Below are 17145 nucleotides of genomic sequence, written 5' to 3' on the forward strand. Positions count from 1 at the left end.
ACACGGTGTCTGCAAGGTAGGCTAAAATGCGACCAGAATTATCCTTCTCGAGTGGTGCAAGCAGGATGTTAAGCACACATCTCCCCTCTATATCTGGAGTCTCATCAAATATCACAGCAACAGGTTTTCCAGTTATAAGTGTCTTCAACTCCTCTTTTTTCTTCTCATACACTGCTGACAAGTATTGCTCCTGAAGTTGGTGAAATCCTGGAATGGCACCACCATTGATGACATTTTCCTGGAGGAATTTCCTCATTACAGGATGGTCACTCTTGGAGAGTGGAATATTGACTGCAGTGCAGGTGGCAACCCAAGACTCACAAAGCTGTGAAAAAAAAGATAATTTTTTTGTTAAACTATTGAGTTGTCTTATTATCTCCATTTCTCTCTCTGTCTCATCTCACTAACCCCCCCCCCCCCCCACACACACACACACACACACACACACACACACACACACACACACACACACTATCACTGAGGTTAAAGCCTTTTCCTCTCCAATTAAATATATGCAATATTTAAAACAGCACCTGTAATTGGGATATTTAAAAACAACCCATACACACTCTCTCTCTCTCTCTCACACACACACACACACACACACACACACACACACACACACACACACACACACACCTCCGTCACATTCCTTTTTTATTAGTTCGTGATTTAGCTTAAATTGTTCCTCACCTCATTTCTCGTTGCCCTTGAAAGGGTTTTGGAGGTTGCTGCCTCTGTTAAGGTGAGTTGTTTGGAGCTTTTTTCCCCGTCAGCAAGCCTCTTGGTGTGCTTTGCGGTGGCGAAGTGTTGCAATACGCTGGACTTTCTCTTGTGCTCCAAAACCAAATTGCACGGGGTGCAGAAAAGTTTACCCCCGCTTTCATGAAGTATACCTGGGTACTGGTTAGCCCGGTCTCTGGCTGAAATATTCGGTGGCAAATGTGACGAATTTTGTCTCTTCATTGTTTTCTCCAACTTTCTTTGAGCGCCTTGCTCCCATGAGTGGGTTTGAATGAGAATGCGCGAAGTGATGACGTCAGGCCGGGCGTCGCGGAAATTGTGACATCAGGCGAAACCATTTCTCATTTTTTTCGCCGTAAATGTGAGATTATTGCGGGGATTATGCGAGCTTTTGGAAAATATGTGGCCTCTGCATAATCAGCGGCAAAACGGTGATTTATGCGTGAATTCATGCGATCGCATGATCGCGTTTTTCTGGAGGGTCTAAAATATGACTAAGACAGCACCGATCACCTCGGATTTTGGAAAAGTGTTTCCCTCTCTAGACAATAAAACATGGAATGAAATCCTCTGCAAACACATAAACATAAAAAAAGCAAGTTTGAAAGAAATGCTACGATTCCATGTTGCAATAACAACAAAACCAAAACCACAGATTTGTTCCAGATTTTCTTCACACTGTTCAGATTTACTGGTCCTTACTTCCCCAGATTTTGCCACTATTGTCTGAACCTTTCCCAAACTGATGTGGGTTGGCTGGGATCAAAGATCACTTTAGCTCCATAAGAATTCAGGGGACCGCTCTTTTACAAACACTTCTTGATTGCACAGGGACATCGGTAACGCAAACCAAGAACTGAACTTTCTCCAGTTACAGCACGACAGAATAGATTTCTTCATGTTTATAATGAATAATTCAGTGCACATGAATGTAATGCCCAAATCAAGAGCTGTGGGAAATATGAGGAGAAGGAAAACGTCCCTCGGGGTCTTGGCATAACAATATAGACATTTTTCACATAGTGCAAACCGGCTATTTATATTAACTTGCTAATAAAAGTTACAGGCTGGCCGGCATGACTGAAAAACTCTCCCTGTCGCTGTGGGACGGCGTGAGGTTGAGAGGGCGAAAGGAGCACTCTGCCGGGTCAACGGATAAAGTGGCGCCATTGAGGCCTCAATCAAAGAATGTTCGGAGACGCCTGACAAACTGCAAATGAAGACAAAAAGTGAGCAGTGCCGTCCAGACTGGCGGGCGCACAGAGCAGAGTTCACAGTACGGTAACGCCGGTACCAGCCTGTCGGACACCTCGGTACAGTGAGCGCTGCTGAACTCAGAGCTACGCCTCTTTCACGAATAAAATACCGCCGATAAAAAAAAATCCCACATGGCATTAAAAAAAAAGAACAGTGGAAACGAATGTGCAGTTGAGTGCGGGCTGAAGTGTTCAGCTAATCGGGAAATTAAACGTGAAATGTTTCACTAATTAAAATTACTTGGTGGCATTTCATCAGGAGGAACCATGAGCGCACTTATCATTTCTCTGATTGCTTCGAGAGTGGACGACTCGGAGTTAGCATGACGTTTAATCAGCTTCAGCTCCTGAGAGTGGATGACTAGCTGTGCACAGTGGTAGCTGCTTAACTAATTATAGAGAACCGTCATTTGTTTAGTGTGGGGAGATGACCTGCTTTAGTCTCTAACAATCGATACTGTTCCAAACCCGTCTGGAGACTGGAGCCTCCAGTCTGATCGGCACATGAAATGCAGTCAAGTTTGACCAGAAAAGTGACCAATAGTGGTTTTGCATACATACAAAGGGGCGCAAACCTTTAATCTTTCTTCTCTCGCTCAAACAACCACATTCAGAAGTGGACCTGCTCTAAATATTCAGTGTTTGTACTGTGGTGTTGGTCTCTTGGCAAAAGAGGGATTTGAATTTGTGTGTCATCTATATGGATTAAAAAACAAAAGCATGTTGCTGTTCTTGAAAATCTGAGAACATCAAATCAAGAAGACGTTGAAACAGTGACGGACCCAGAATGGCGCTTGAGATAATTAAAAAAAAAAAAAAAGAAATTTTATGAGTTCCAGACTTGAAATGACCTAAACACTACAAAACTACCTTGGCTGTAAGATCACATTCAAATGAACAGTCTAAAAATACATAAAGATCATCAGTCATAGTGAGTTACTTTGGATTAGAAACCGATTCTGTCTTCCCTTCAGTTCAAACCGAAGGCTGAAAATGCATCTGTTACGCCTTTGTAATTATCCAATGTTGTTTTATTGTGCGCCATAGTCTGTTTCATGTATTTTCATTTTATACTCAGTGGGATCATTAAAGCTTCCACTAATGCCGTCCCACTAAGCACATCAGAGAGAGAGAGGAGAGGAAGCAGCCATAAAAATCAGCCACCAAATTTCAATTCTCTCCCCACAAAAACACGATGCAATATTTATGGAAACTCGGAGCTGTAATCTGAACTCAAACAGTCAGGGTATTATTTACTACAGTATGAAATGTCTTGAAATGAACACAACCATGACTGCAAAGGAAGAGGAGCGGTGAGTGTGCATGAGTGAGTCCTCTGAGCTCTGCATCGCTCCCAACGGGATCACCCTCTTCAAAAGGAAGTGACTCGACCGCGTTCCTCTCCTCCACATCCACCGGGGAGGGCCGATCCATTCCGTCTCCTCACTTATTTAAGAGTCTGTTCTCCCCACGGCTTTTACAACACCAGAGGCAGAGAGAGTGAGACAGAGGAGCCGAGAGACGGGGGGTTGACGACGACACCCACACCGTACTTTCACTTCCACTCTGATACCAATGTGTCGTTTGAGGCCAAATGTCAATTCAGTTTGTCGCCAATGTGGATCATTTGAAGAGGCCAGCAAAAAATGTCCCAATACATTGGTATAGAATCTTTCAGTATTGGGTTTCAGACTGAAGATTTTCCTTATGAAAGAGACGACTAACGTTCAACAGTGAAGTTTTCTCACTCCCACCCACCTGCAGTGTGGACAGCCCAGCTATGTGTCACTTTCGGCCTTTTTCCATTTCCCACCCGTCTGCAGCTCACGTCTCACAACTCTGATTTAAAGACTGTGTTTAAACCTGAAAAGGCCTGAGCTTGAGTTAGGAGATCACGCTGCTCTGTGTCCATGTTTGGTCTGAGGAAATCCTTTCAGGCATCTCGTGAGACGGCACGGCACTGCTAACAAATTGCCACTGATTCACTTACTTCCATGGTCTTTTTTTAGCGGCAGGATCTAAAAAAAGAACATTTAAGAAAAGCCTAATTTCAGAACATGACCATTCTCCTGAAATGTGCCCAAATCCATGCCCTCTTATCTTTTCTCTTCAGCTTCCAGCTTGCCCTCCTTCCTGCGTCCGATTACCACCTTATCGTTTTATTTTTCCTGCGTTTACTACATCCTCAGTTTTGTCTTGCAGGTTTTCAGTCTGGCAAGGAAACAGACATACAAAGGCTGAGCTCTCTCTCTAAAGATTGAGAAACACAGAAACTCGGATAAGAAAGACAAACGCACACCGGCCTGTGTATCACAGTCTCCATCTTTTCCCAACTTTCTGTGCTCTTCATTTCGACTCAGGAGACAAAGCATGTGGTTGTGAAAAGCAGCCAACACTCGGCTTTGAGTTTTCCTCTGGCTTTCACCTCTTTCCTCGCTGGATGCCGACTCCTCCGAGCACATGCACCGTACTGTATACCCCCTGCAGGTGTGCGTCACAGAGTCAACATTCAGCCTCTCTCAGTCTGTGTCAAATCGCTTTAATCATGATTTGAACAAACGTGACTTCTGTTTGAATGCTAGTGTGAGGACGATACGATTTAGAACCACTTCTTATTTTATTTTTTAAATATGCTGAACTGAGACGTACAAGCTGATGGTTAAAAATCAGAAACATGGACAGGTGTGAGGATATGAGCATGCGGTTGGAGCTGGTTCTGACAGAAAGGCAACAGAATAGTCTGCACTGGAAAAAGAGGGTAGGTGTATGACTTTATGCTTAATAATCACTTTCAACGCTCCAGTTCATTTAACTAATGGCAGAGAACTCCTGACTTGTATAACCACACACCCAGAGAATATTTTTATCACTCACCCACACAGTTGTCACAGAGACTGCAATGGGAGGCACGAGGTGGTCTGAAGATTTTGCATGTGAAGCAATACTTCAGTTTGACTGTCTGGCCGTTGATGACCACCTCCTTGGTCCTGGGAGGAGGCCTGTAGCCCGTGGTGCCATTAGCCACGTCTAGAAAACAACGAGAAGGGGAAGAAAGGACAGAAATAAGCGCCACAGTGAAAAACAGCTGACCTGCAGAGCTCATACATACAATACAGATTATATGATGCGGTGGTCTATAAAGTAAAACTACTGCTGCTAAACACAGGGGGAAAAAAAAACAGTTCTGTGCATCTAAAGCACAATTTCATGAAGAATACACTACTGTAGTAGAAACAATGAATCTGTAATGGCTTCAGAAAAATAAGAATTTAGGATGTGATCAGTTCAAGATTATGATTTTTAAACTGAGTGCACAACAAGGTGATCAATAGATATGATTAAAATGACAAGAGGCAGGTTGGGAATATTACCCTCGTACTGCATGCTTTTATGGAAAAACTCAGGAATCAGTTTATAAAGTGCAACTTAACTGTGATAAAAGCAGATGGAATGCATGGAATTATAAATAGATCATAAAGTATTTTCCACATGTCATAAAGACAATTACTGAAGCTGATGTTAGTGTCAGGATAAATTCAACTCTGAATAATGTAAATATTCAACTATACAACTTTTAAACTGGTTTAAAGACCTTTTAAATATGAAACTTTATCCAAATCGACCATCACAAATGCTTAAAAAAAAAAAGCAACAAAAAATGGTGACATATTTTAATGTGTGCAGTAACAGCAATAACATTAAGACGTTTCACTCTACAGGGGATGTGTTCAGGTTGTCTGATGTGTTTTATCTCAGCAATGACGCCTCTCAATGAAACAAATATGAAGCGCAGTCTTGGTAGATCTGCAGTTATTTGAAGCTCTGGAAAAAGTCTGCATATCAAATTCCTGACAAACATTCATTAACCCTCATTAATTTAGGTTTGCGGAGCAGATTCTGACACTTTGGGTCAAACCTGAACAAAAGCGGAATAAAGATGGGAGCATGCTGTGATTTTTGTTTTTTTCAAGTGAAATATAAGCTTTTGTGATGATATCACTTGTGGTGACTGAAATGAAGAAGTACCTACAACTACAAGCAAGACAGAAAGACAAAAAGAAGAAGAAAATGCAGTATGATCTATGGTGTCTAATTGATAAAGTTTATAGATCATTATGAGGGAACATCGTGGAACCACGTCAACATTCCCTGTCGAATAAACCGATGATACCCGGGCTCATAAATTGTCAATTGTAATTCAATTTCTTTATTCCCTGTAAGCATCAGCAGCGTACTTGGATGACCTTATTAACCTACATTGTTTAAGACGTCTGATTTAATGGAAGTTAACATTGTGCCGTCAAAGTTACTGTCGTACCCAAACTCATGAAATTCATACAGCAAGACTCGTGAAAAAAAAAAACCATGCTTTGCTTCAAGGACAAAGCTAAGCTAAATACAACAGGGACTCAAAAGAGACTCCAAGTTCAGTAAATATTAACAATAAAAATTTAAATTTTTACATCCATTTAACTCGACAATCTTCAAACTGAAATGAAAAAAAAAAAAGGAAACAATGGAAGCCACAGAATGGCTTTTGGTGGAGTCAGACAGCAGTGATGACAGGCTAAATGGTGAGGATGAGAGCAATAATAGTGATTTTCAAGCCATAAAAGGTAGAGCCTGTATCCCATTATTTCTCTGCTTGCTTTGAGCGCTCTCACGCACGCTGGGAGGAGGAGACGGTGTGTGTAGGAAGACAATTTTGAGATCATTTACAGTGAAGCCTGCAGCATTGCTAACAGGGAGGTAGGTATGTGTGTTAGCAGGAGGAGGGTGGGTGGGGGGGGGGGGGGGGGGGGGGGGGGGGGGGTTGGCACCGAGAGGCTCGTGTAGGTGTTTGACATTTCCAAAGGAGAGTAAAGGAAACGCCGTCGGTGCGTTTTCTTCGATCGAGGCGGTCTCTATTGTGAGCGCTCTCTTCTGTGTCCTCATCCCTCTCAGCTGAGGTTGGAAGCAAATCAGGAAGCGTGAGAACAATTCAGAGCACCATTCAGTGTTCAGAGTTAAATCTCAGAGGAAACTTTTCTGAAACGCTGCTACTGTACACTGCGACTCCACGGCCGTCGTGAGCAGTTCTTCTGAGTAGATGAACAATAACGACAATGACGGCCATCGTTCAAGACGTTGCTGCATAAACGGGGTCTAAATCTTAAGTATTCCTGATCAGCAGCTGCACGGACAGCAGAAACAGCTGTGCTCAATCACATCAGCCAAATCTAACCAAGTGGCACGACACCTCAAACGTTTGAGATGCCCGTTGGTGTTCCTGTACATGTTCAAGGTGTCGTCACACAGCAGGTCTCTGCACACGAGTGAACAGCAGCTTTTAATGAAGACATTTCTTGATATATTGAATTACTGACAGGATGAGCAGCAACACTGAAAAGATCAGCCTGGACTAATCTGTCCAAATGGCATACGGCCATACATTTAAAGGCATTCAGTTTCAGAAACTATTGGGTAATTTGCTGACAAAACTGTAACAAATTTGGTAATTTTCAGTGCTTGATCTCATTCACTTGGACAAAAATCAGTGTTAACACTGGACGGCTTATTACTAATGTGTGATAACTGCTTCTAAAATGTGTGCAGTTACAATCTAGTAACTAATAATGAAGGCTGACTTCAGTCTGCCAGGATAATGTGCACACTGCTGTGTTTTAGTCAGATGAAGTTACATCAGTTGTAGCACAAAAGTTATTTTGATCCAGTCCAGTATTTTTAAAATGCACGAGCTCCTGGGAGGAGGACGATTTTCTGCAGTCATGCAGAACTCTGCATGACACCGCTTCTTCAAAGATACAGATCTTTGCACTAATGGCAAGAACAGAAGCTGCAGATAATCCACCAACGTGCAGACAGCTCGTCTGATGGTCGGCTAATTATTGAGGGTCACGAACACATGCCGGTGGTGATGTTACTGCCAGTCGGACATCTTTCATGTTGTTTCCAGGAGGACTGACTTCGGGATTAACGAGCTGCTGAAAAGCATCCGTCAGTACAAACACATGAGCTAAATTAAAAAAATAGAAGTTTCACCTCTGGGACCAATTTATATAGTTTCCCCTCAATACAACTAATACAAGGCATTGAAGTGTTTAAACAAATAACTCTGAATACTGAGCTCCTTCCACACATCTCCTGTGATTGTTCCCAGAGAGCGCTCTGACCTGCACGTCAACATTCACTACACATGTTCACAGACGCCTGCAGTACAGCAGTGTGTGAGCGGGGGCGTCCGAGTAGCTTTTCTGCTGAACAAAGCCATTTGTACACCGAGGCATCCTGGCAGCCCGAGCTCGGTCTTACATCAGTGTCTAGTGGGAGATCCTTCAACACCGGCAGGTCAGGCCCAAAATCCTGGAGCTGGGAAAATCGGGCCAGGTAGACTGGTGAGTGATGTAACACAACACACAGCAACACATGCACACACACACCGTGCATCCGCACACACACCGTCACACACAAAGCTAAATGAGGGTTCAATGTCAGCCAAACTGTGCTCCGGTTGCCTGGTGAGGTATAAAGGAAGCTAATTGCCATCCTGTGGTGTGTGTGGAGGCGAGAAAACTCGAGCTATTGTTTTCACCCATGGAGGAATAAAATCAAGGAAAAGATGGCAAACAGTGTTACAGACTTCAAACTCTATGTAAGATATCATTCTCTAGGCAGCTCAATGATTTACATAGCTTAACAAGGACTATAAAAAAAGTATGCATGCATAAATGTTGAAATCAAGAACACTGCATGTAGATTAAAAAGATAATCTTTCACAGAGCACAACTTATCAACCTGGAGTTGCTTCACGCTGCCTTTACACTGTAAAAGCAGAGGATAGTAATGAGTAAAGCCTTATATTGCAGGTTCTTTTATCCCCACATAAGATAATTGAGTCAAATAAAACATTTGTAAACCTGCAATTACCGGCACTTCAGCAATTGCCTCAATGAACATAAAAAACTTTGCAGAAGAAACGGCAGCACTGGGTGTGGCGATTGGCTCCACCTGGCTGTTGTGTGTGACGCACATCCAGAAAGATCGGCAGTCAAGTGTGTAACACACCACGACTACGTCCAAGTTTCTTCAAGGCCATGCAAAGATATACAGAGATCCTACAAGACACATTAAGGTTTTAATTTGTTCTCATGAAAATGCTCACACTGACTCGATAACCTTGAATGCAAAAGAACCACAGCAACTATTTTTAAAAGAGAAATCTGAAAAAGAGTAATAACAGGTTTACATGACATTTATAATTAAATCATTGCACTACACCCACAAATGACCACTGGTGTGACGGCTTGTGCATGTACCTGCAGTTATTGTTCGTCTGTCACATAGGAGGAAGGCAAGTGCAGCGTGAAACCATAGGAGCTTTTTTTTTAAATTTTATTTCAAGGTAAAAGGAGTTCATTTATTCAAGGTTAGCCCTCTGAATATGACAATCATTTGCCCTGTGCAGCTGAAGTTAAATTAGCTCAACAAAATAATAATAATAAAAAAAAAAATAACTGTTTAAAACTCAACCCTATCTGAAGTTTTTGGGCTGATAAGCCACATTCTTAGTAAGTTTACCACTCTGAGAATTATCGAAGGAGAAAATGTGGATAGTTGAAACCAGAATATTCACAATGAGAAAGTGTATTGAGGACATTGTCTGACTTGTTTGCTGCGTTTGCTGAGAGAGTCCTTGGCCCAAGACCATGAATACTCAGTCCAGTAGTCTGGCTGCAGAGATGTGACATGTGTCCAAGTGAGGGATGACAACGAGAGAGATGGCACGGTCACGTATTGGACAAGGCTACAATTCATCAGCAGACTACACCCAGGCATTACTGTGCCTTCTAGCTGCATGATAAAACACTACGAGATCACAGGGTGGCAATAAAACACAAATAAAAGAGTAATAAAACCATGATCTCAAGTTAATGGGCTTAATGTTATCTGAACTCCACATCAGTATGCACTGTACTGGTGTAGTAGCCCAGAACGGTCCTGGTCTCGAGACCCCATTTTCAAGGTCTTGGTCTTGATTAAGTCTCGGTCATGCTTTGGTTTTGGTCTTGACTACAACACTGCACTGTGTGTGACTGTGTGTGATATTGTGAATTCTTGGTTTGCTGTGTCAATCCATGCCGATATATTTACACCACAACAGGTTTTCACCTTTGCGTTTTTCCCTCTATTTCTTATTTTTTTGCTGGAATTCAACAGTGACGGCTCCATTCCTGTACATTCCTCTGTTGCTGCTGCCTGCAGCCCTGTCACACAATGACGAGCATTTCTACACGACTTATTATGTCCCTGTAAATGTATGTCTGCAGAGGACAGAGAGTACAAAAGACAGCTATTTAGCCTCTGGCAGAGAGATCGACTCTGTACAGAGACACACAATCAAAGTGATATGAATAGTGGAATACAATAGAGGCTTAAAATTGTATTCGGTATGGATAAACCTGTGTCTGTGTTACATAATACTGTCCTGGATTTTTACAGGCTTTGCTAATGCTGGGTGGAGGCAGCTTCACCTGAACAGTTTCATGCAGATGAACATAAGCAGCGCCTGATGGCTTGAGAGAAATCAAACAAAAACACATAATTACACTTGTTTGCATTCATAAAATAACCACATGTATGATATTTGACATAAATCTATTTTTCAAATCATAGAAGCAATATTACTGTGTGAATCTGTCCTTTCATTGGTACCTCTGAACCACATCTCAGCTTCACGGATGTGCTCTGGCTCATTTATTCCTCTTTTTTAATTCATACAGTTGGCGGTTAACAGCAGGTTAGGATCAATACAGCTTTGTGAACTGCACAATCCAGGATGATTAATTCAAGGATTGTGCCAGATCTCTATGTTCAGTGGCATTTAACGGCACAGCGGTCAGCATTTCAAGGGATACAAGTGCCAAGATGGAAAGAAGCAATGCCCTCAGATGTTTAGGAAATGGCTCATAGTCGCAGCAGCTTTAGCTGATATGTAGCTGTGTTTTGAATGTGCCTGAAGCCAACAAAAGTCAAGGCTAGCAGACCTGCAAGGTGTTAGAATCCGACGTGCGTGTTTGCAGTGTCTCATCACTGCAGGGAGAAGAAGCTGTATCTAAGGTAATTAAGCCGACTGTCGGAGAATGACTCAAGCTTGCTCCGTTTTGCTTTTGCCTGGGTATTTTCAGTGAGGCATTAGAGTTTAATTTTCTGCCATGAACGCTGTTACAATGCAACTCTTTAACAACGAAAAGATTATCAATGCTACAAATGAGCAAAGACACCATTATATCCAGTGTATGTAAAGAAACAACCTTGTTTGACTAACTTATAGTAAAACTTGATTATAAAACAGATGTTCCTTCGATTTAGACTTCACAGTGATCTTTTGGTGAATAAATGATTGGAGAGGGGGTCCATAACTGGAGTGGGTTTGGGCAAAAATGGCTTGGAATCAACTACTGGAACCTGTACACACAATAAAAAGTACAATAACGTAAACGATGTATGACGGCGCCACCTTTAAACCCTAAATATTTGCATCCTCAGCCGATGTACCCATGCTTCCTCCAGCAGTCTGAGCTCTAAGCCATTCAAAATCTATTTTCTCTGCTGGCCTCAAAACAGAAAAAAAAAAGAAAGGAAAAAAAAAAAAAAAAAAACACCAGCAAGGCAGTCCCGACATTCAGCAGCTAGCTTGGACCATATTAGGTTGAAAGAAGGAAACAGGCAGCTCTGACCATCTTTCACTCTGATTAATGCTTCAGAGTCTTTTGGATTTGGCATGTGTTAGCTGAACTGATGCCAGCCTGTCTAGTCCTGACATATTGGGCAGGCAGGCAGACATGCATAGACATCAAATACGCACGCTGAAGAGAAATCAGCTCTTGTCTCGATTTCAAGCACAGATAAACAAGAGCCTGTGCTCCCTTTCCTGACCCCGCTCCCTCTTTTCTCTCATTCTAAATCTCTGTACATGGCGCTAATGCGGTGTGAGGCTCCACTGCGGTGTGACGAACACGATGCCTCATATGCTTTTACCTGTGCAAACATGTTGGGTTGTATTTGATGTCGGATACAGCTCAGACCACCCACTCCAATATGAAGTTGAAAAGCGTTCGGCAGGCAGCAGAAATGTCAGCACACAGCCACGACGGCAGAATTCCAGCTATCGGCTTTCCCTGCTGGGATACGGGAAAGATGAGAGACCTCTGTGTCTCATATTGTACAGGCATCAGGCCCTCCACCGTGGAGTCAACAGATCAATACGATTTGTGTAGAACTTGAGCCCTGCAGCACTTTAACTTGAAAACATCATCATTTATTTATGATCCCGCTGGTGAATTACTAAACTTTTTCGACTACTGACGGCTGGAGCATTGGGTGATTTAGGGTGCTTTTTCATTTTGATGCACTGGACTAAGTGTTAAATCACGAGGTTTGCCATCTGAACCAATTAGGAAATGCTAACCATTTTTTTCCACTTGATTACAGTTTTGCATGGAACATTTATTTCACTGGAATTTAAAACAGTGTATGGCAAGGGTGGGCAATTACTTTTCTTAAGTGGCCACATGAAAAATTGGGACTGCCGTGGAGGGCTGAGCTCGTCTTTGACTTCAATTCTGCTCAACACAAATGTCTCTCAAAAGGTTTTAAAAGCGATTGTTCCTGCTCTGCATCGGCCTTAAAAATAACTGGTAATAGCGATTTACATTTTAATTCTGACAGGTTCTCGGTACAGTCTTTCCTCTGAGTACAATAAATTATTTGAAACATGTCCACATCTTGCAAAAAACTCGATATTCTGCATGAATTCTTCTTTTTTTTTTTGGCTTTCTTCTGCAGCTAAAGGGCCCACGTTGGTCAGTTGGGGACAGCAAAGGGCTGCATGTGCCCTGTGATGTGTAATGACCAGATCTGGTGTCGGCGGAGGGGTCATCCAAGGAGCAAATGCTCTGCCACAAATTTAAAAGCAAAAGAAGGAGCCTCCTCTTGTCAGCGAGAGAGGCAGGGCACCCGGACCTCAGCTGCCCTGGGGGCTGGGTTTTTACTGTAACATATACTTCACAACTGTTAAACTCTTGACTTGGAGCCAATTAGGCTTGATGCCGATAGGTTATCCAGCTGTTGTCATTTTATAAGTGCAAAAAAAAAACCAAAAAAAACAAATCGGAAGTACAACGTGTTGCGTGAGTATCTTATTTATGTTTCAACATGCGCTCACTACTACTTTCTTTACAGTCTTGGTGAAGGTCCAGAGGTCTGAACTGCCACCACAGTGGTGCCCAACCTGTGGTCTGGGACCCCCCTTGGGGGTGGGGTCCTACAGAATCCTGCTCTTAAGTTGTCTGAATTATTTTTTACATTTCTCAGGGCACTTTCAAACAGTCATAGCATAACAGCCACTTTGTTGTGACAGAGTCTGAACAGTTACATAAGGACACACATTCAAAAAAAAAAAAATTTGAATGAAATCCGGACAAGAGCTGTATCAGTCAGGAGACGGAAAAACAAAGTTGCTGGGAATGAGTCATGTTGGAATTCAGGGAGTTATAAATGAAGAATGAGAAGCACATGACTGGAGCATGCATGTGCAAACAGACTTGAAATACATAATGGTGACGAATGCATTAGTGCGGACATCCAGCTTGTCTTCACACACTCCTGGGGACAACAGAGAGGGGAAATGCAACCGACAGTGAGAGTCGAGAAGAGAGAGAGAGAGCGAGAGAACAGTGTTTTCTCTTGGCGGACGTTGTTGGCCTTGTTGTTGTTGGGGCTTGGGATGGGGCAGGACGATCAAGTTAAGAGCAAACAGATGTGCCACTAATGTCTTGCATATCAAGCTGCCACGCCACTTCCAGTGCAAACCGACGCCGCTCTGCGTGCGTCTCGACAAAAATGTATAAAAATGAAAAAAATGAAGGAAGAAGAGGAGGATTTTGTTTGGACAGAAACTAAATAATGGAGGCATGAGCAATCACTGAGTGATGCAGAGTGAAGAGAAAGCCAAAACAAAAAAGAGGAAATGGGAAGTAAGGCAGAATGCGGTTTGGAAAAAAGGTAGTTTAACAATGATTTTTTTCAGCTTTTTACAAGCTGTGGGAAAACACAGTGACCTTTACCTCTGAGTGGCTTAAATCTGAGATTTTATAGCTGTAAAGTGTTCATGTACTGGTGCGGGAGTACGAGAGGTTCTCACAAGTCAGGTTCTTTCAACTAGATGACAACTGCAGCCTGGTCGCCGTCTTGGAGGCACGGGGTCGAATGTATCAGTAACAGACGACAGAGGCTTAAGGGCATCACAATCACAGCCTGTTCCACAATTAAAACAAGCTTAATCTGATTAACCTAAGCGATCATCAAAACATTTTCTTGGAAACAGCAAATTAAAAATGAACATGCCCCAAATTGTTACAGCAATGCAATTACCCGTCAGCTACCAGACAACAAGGGCGTGAAAGAACACTGAAACGATGATGAGGCGATCATCTGGACAATAGGTTTTAATGGTAACTTCGATTTTTTTTCACTTCCATGTGGTTGTGGAGTTTAAGTTGTGTAACACTTATAACATCTGTCTGAATGCGTGTGTTGCTGCGATGCAGTAAACTCCCCAGTAAAGTCGTGGCGAGTCCCTGCAAACACGCATCTCTGCAACTGAGCAAGTAATAAGGCCGTTAAGAACCAACTGGAATACGAGCCAGAACAACAAAAATAAGAGCTAAGTAGTTAAACGTAGCAGAGTCCCATTTTAAGAAACGCCTCTGTCATTTTACAACCTGTGCAGATGCCGACTGGACTGGAGGCGATGCACAACAACAGTCATTTGGCCGTGAACAACACACTCCAGCTAACTGCTACACCGGGAGATGCACAGCACAACGCCAATTTGGGGGGAGGTGAGAGGGTAAAGTAGTATTTGGGTCAGCACTGTTCATATTTGCAGACTTTAATTTGTTTATCCAGTGAAAAAAAAAACAGAAGCATGCCAACATAACATGGTGCTTTGGCACAGTGCACTTTCTACCCTCCGCTCCGAGCTCGCGTCCCTGTACCTTCCCTCCGAAAGCTTTTAAATCTCCTAATGAGATTAATTAAGCCGGTCCAGAGTTTGTTTAATGAGGCTCGACTGGCCCGGAGCACGGAAAAGGACCACGGCTGGGAAAATGAGTCCTCACGTTCCAAACAAACAAAAAAAAAAAAAAAAAAACTTTAAAGGAGGGTTTTTAAAAATGGGGTTTAAAAAGTTAAACTTTTGAGTTAAGTGGCTGATAATCCATTTAGCTACAGGGAAGCAGGCACTTTTGGAGAACAGCGAGTCAGTAACTGAACTAACACGATTTCTAATGTAAATTCAGGTCTAGGGAGGCATTGATTGTTCCCTTTTTTTCATCAGAATGAGGTCTCATTAGAATAACTGCAAGCGAGCCATCACTACACATGTCAGCAATTATTACCAGGCCAAGGGCTCCATCGATCACCATACTGACATAACCATACTGGCTAAAAAATAAATAATTTTGCTAAATCTGGACTTTGACAGTACATATCAACACTGAGGATTTACGATAGTTAAAGTTGGATCATGCAATATTATTGTATCAGTTTCAAAAGTGGAACAGCTTGTTCACTTACTTAGTAATTTCCCTCGATTTCTTTTTATTTACTTTAATATTTCTGACTTGATCATTTTACTTCATGTCATGATGCAATAAAATCAAGTTAAATATAACCAAAGCAATAGGACGCCACCTGTGAGGCAAAATTTGTTGCATTTTGAGCATGAACAGAGTGCATGGAAACATATAATTATTGCAGTTCAGTCAGTCATTTGTAGTAGTATTCATGTTCTGAAAGTTGAAATGGATGAAAGTTGATTTCCTGCATGTATACAGAGCAGTCGGACTGGAACAAGACAAAACTGTATTCTGCAAGAGCGCCACAACAAGTCCTGACTTGAAAGTCAATAACTGTCATGAATAAATTTCTACATGGCTATTGACTGTTGTGCTCTTTTGCGATATAGGGCAACTGGAAATGACCCTATACTGACAAGCTGCACACATCGCGATGGAGGTGGCACAATTTCAATACCCCCTGAGCAGGACATACATCTGCATAGTTGCAGACTTCTGCACCGTGGCCACCAAGTCTGTTTAGGTTTTAAAGGTTTTAAATCCCTTCATCATCTCGTGTGACTCACAGCTGGTCCAGGATCAGCATCACGCTTTGGCACGAACTGGGCTGAGTTTCACTGTGGCTGGCAATTTAGAAAGAGGCTGATCATTTCAAATGACTGATTAGTGTTAAGATACCAACACTTGGTAGAGCCGGGGCAGCTGCGGCTCAGCTGGTAGAAAACCCATCTCACCCTGTCCATGTGTGCAAATATGTTTAGCCAAGACGTTGAACCCCGAGGAGCTCCCAAAGGTGTGTGAGCACCTTGCATGGCAGCTGCCACTATAGCTGTGTGAGCCACTAATTATCTAAAGTGGGTTTAATGTGGCGTATGCTACAAAACATTGCTCAAACAATGCTGGGAAACATTTGTTCGGAATGCCACTATTTCTGGCAGCAGCACTCTCGTAACTGATGATAATGTCAAAATGAGTAAAGCTGAGACAACTGTTAGCATTAGCTTAATCCAAACCTCTGAAAACATGCTGGGAAAAAAAAAAAAAACAAAAAAAAAAAACAGACTTTGGTAATGAAATCACGGTCAGAAATTGCACCTTTCCCAGGAGAGCATGTATAGTGGAGAGTGCAGTTAAAAATAGCACGCTTTAATTATTAATACTGTCTGATTAAGTCAAACAGACCAAAATAACCTGTGTGCGCCATAATTTGACTGCCAACTGATCAACGCCACTACAATTGAACTTAATGAGCAAATCAGCTCAGCTGATGTGACGCAGCAACACAGCAATAATGTAGCTAATGGAATAAGTATTTCATGTATCAATTCTTATCAATACAGATGTTTGAATGGAAATGATCACAGCTTGCATCTCTGAGTTTCACTATAGACTTGATCAAACATGACAGATTAAAGGCAACTTTATTTTGTTTCAGAGATGACTTTCTATCACGACAACATTCAGTGAAAGGTAAATGTTTATCATCACGCTTAGCACAAACTAAA

At 42.3% G+C, this 17145-nt stretch overlaps 1 protein-coding gene across 3 annotated transcripts in view; it reads right to left on the minus strand.

Annotated features, from left to right (window-relative positions):
- zdhhc14 (zDHHC palmitoyltransferase 14) overlaps nucleotides 1–17145 on the minus strand; it is a 50400-nt gene that overhangs the window by 13898 nt on the left and 19357 nt on the right. For all 3 annotated transcript variants that reach the window (XM_030117603.1, XM_030117601.1, XM_030117602.1), the window contains one exon: nucleotides 4875–5027. In XM_030117603.1, coding sequence (XP_029973463.1) covers nucleotides 4875–5027 — 153 coding nt within the window. The remainder of the gene's footprint in view (nucleotides 1–4874; nucleotides 5028–17145) is intronic.

This window comes from Salarias fasciatus, chromosome 19 (genome assembly GCF_902148845.1).
Source record: "Salarias fasciatus chromosome 19, fSalaFa1.1, whole genome shotgun sequence".
Lineage (NCBI taxonomy): Eukaryota > Metazoa > Chordata > Actinopteri > Blenniiformes > Blenniidae > Salarias > Salarias fasciatus.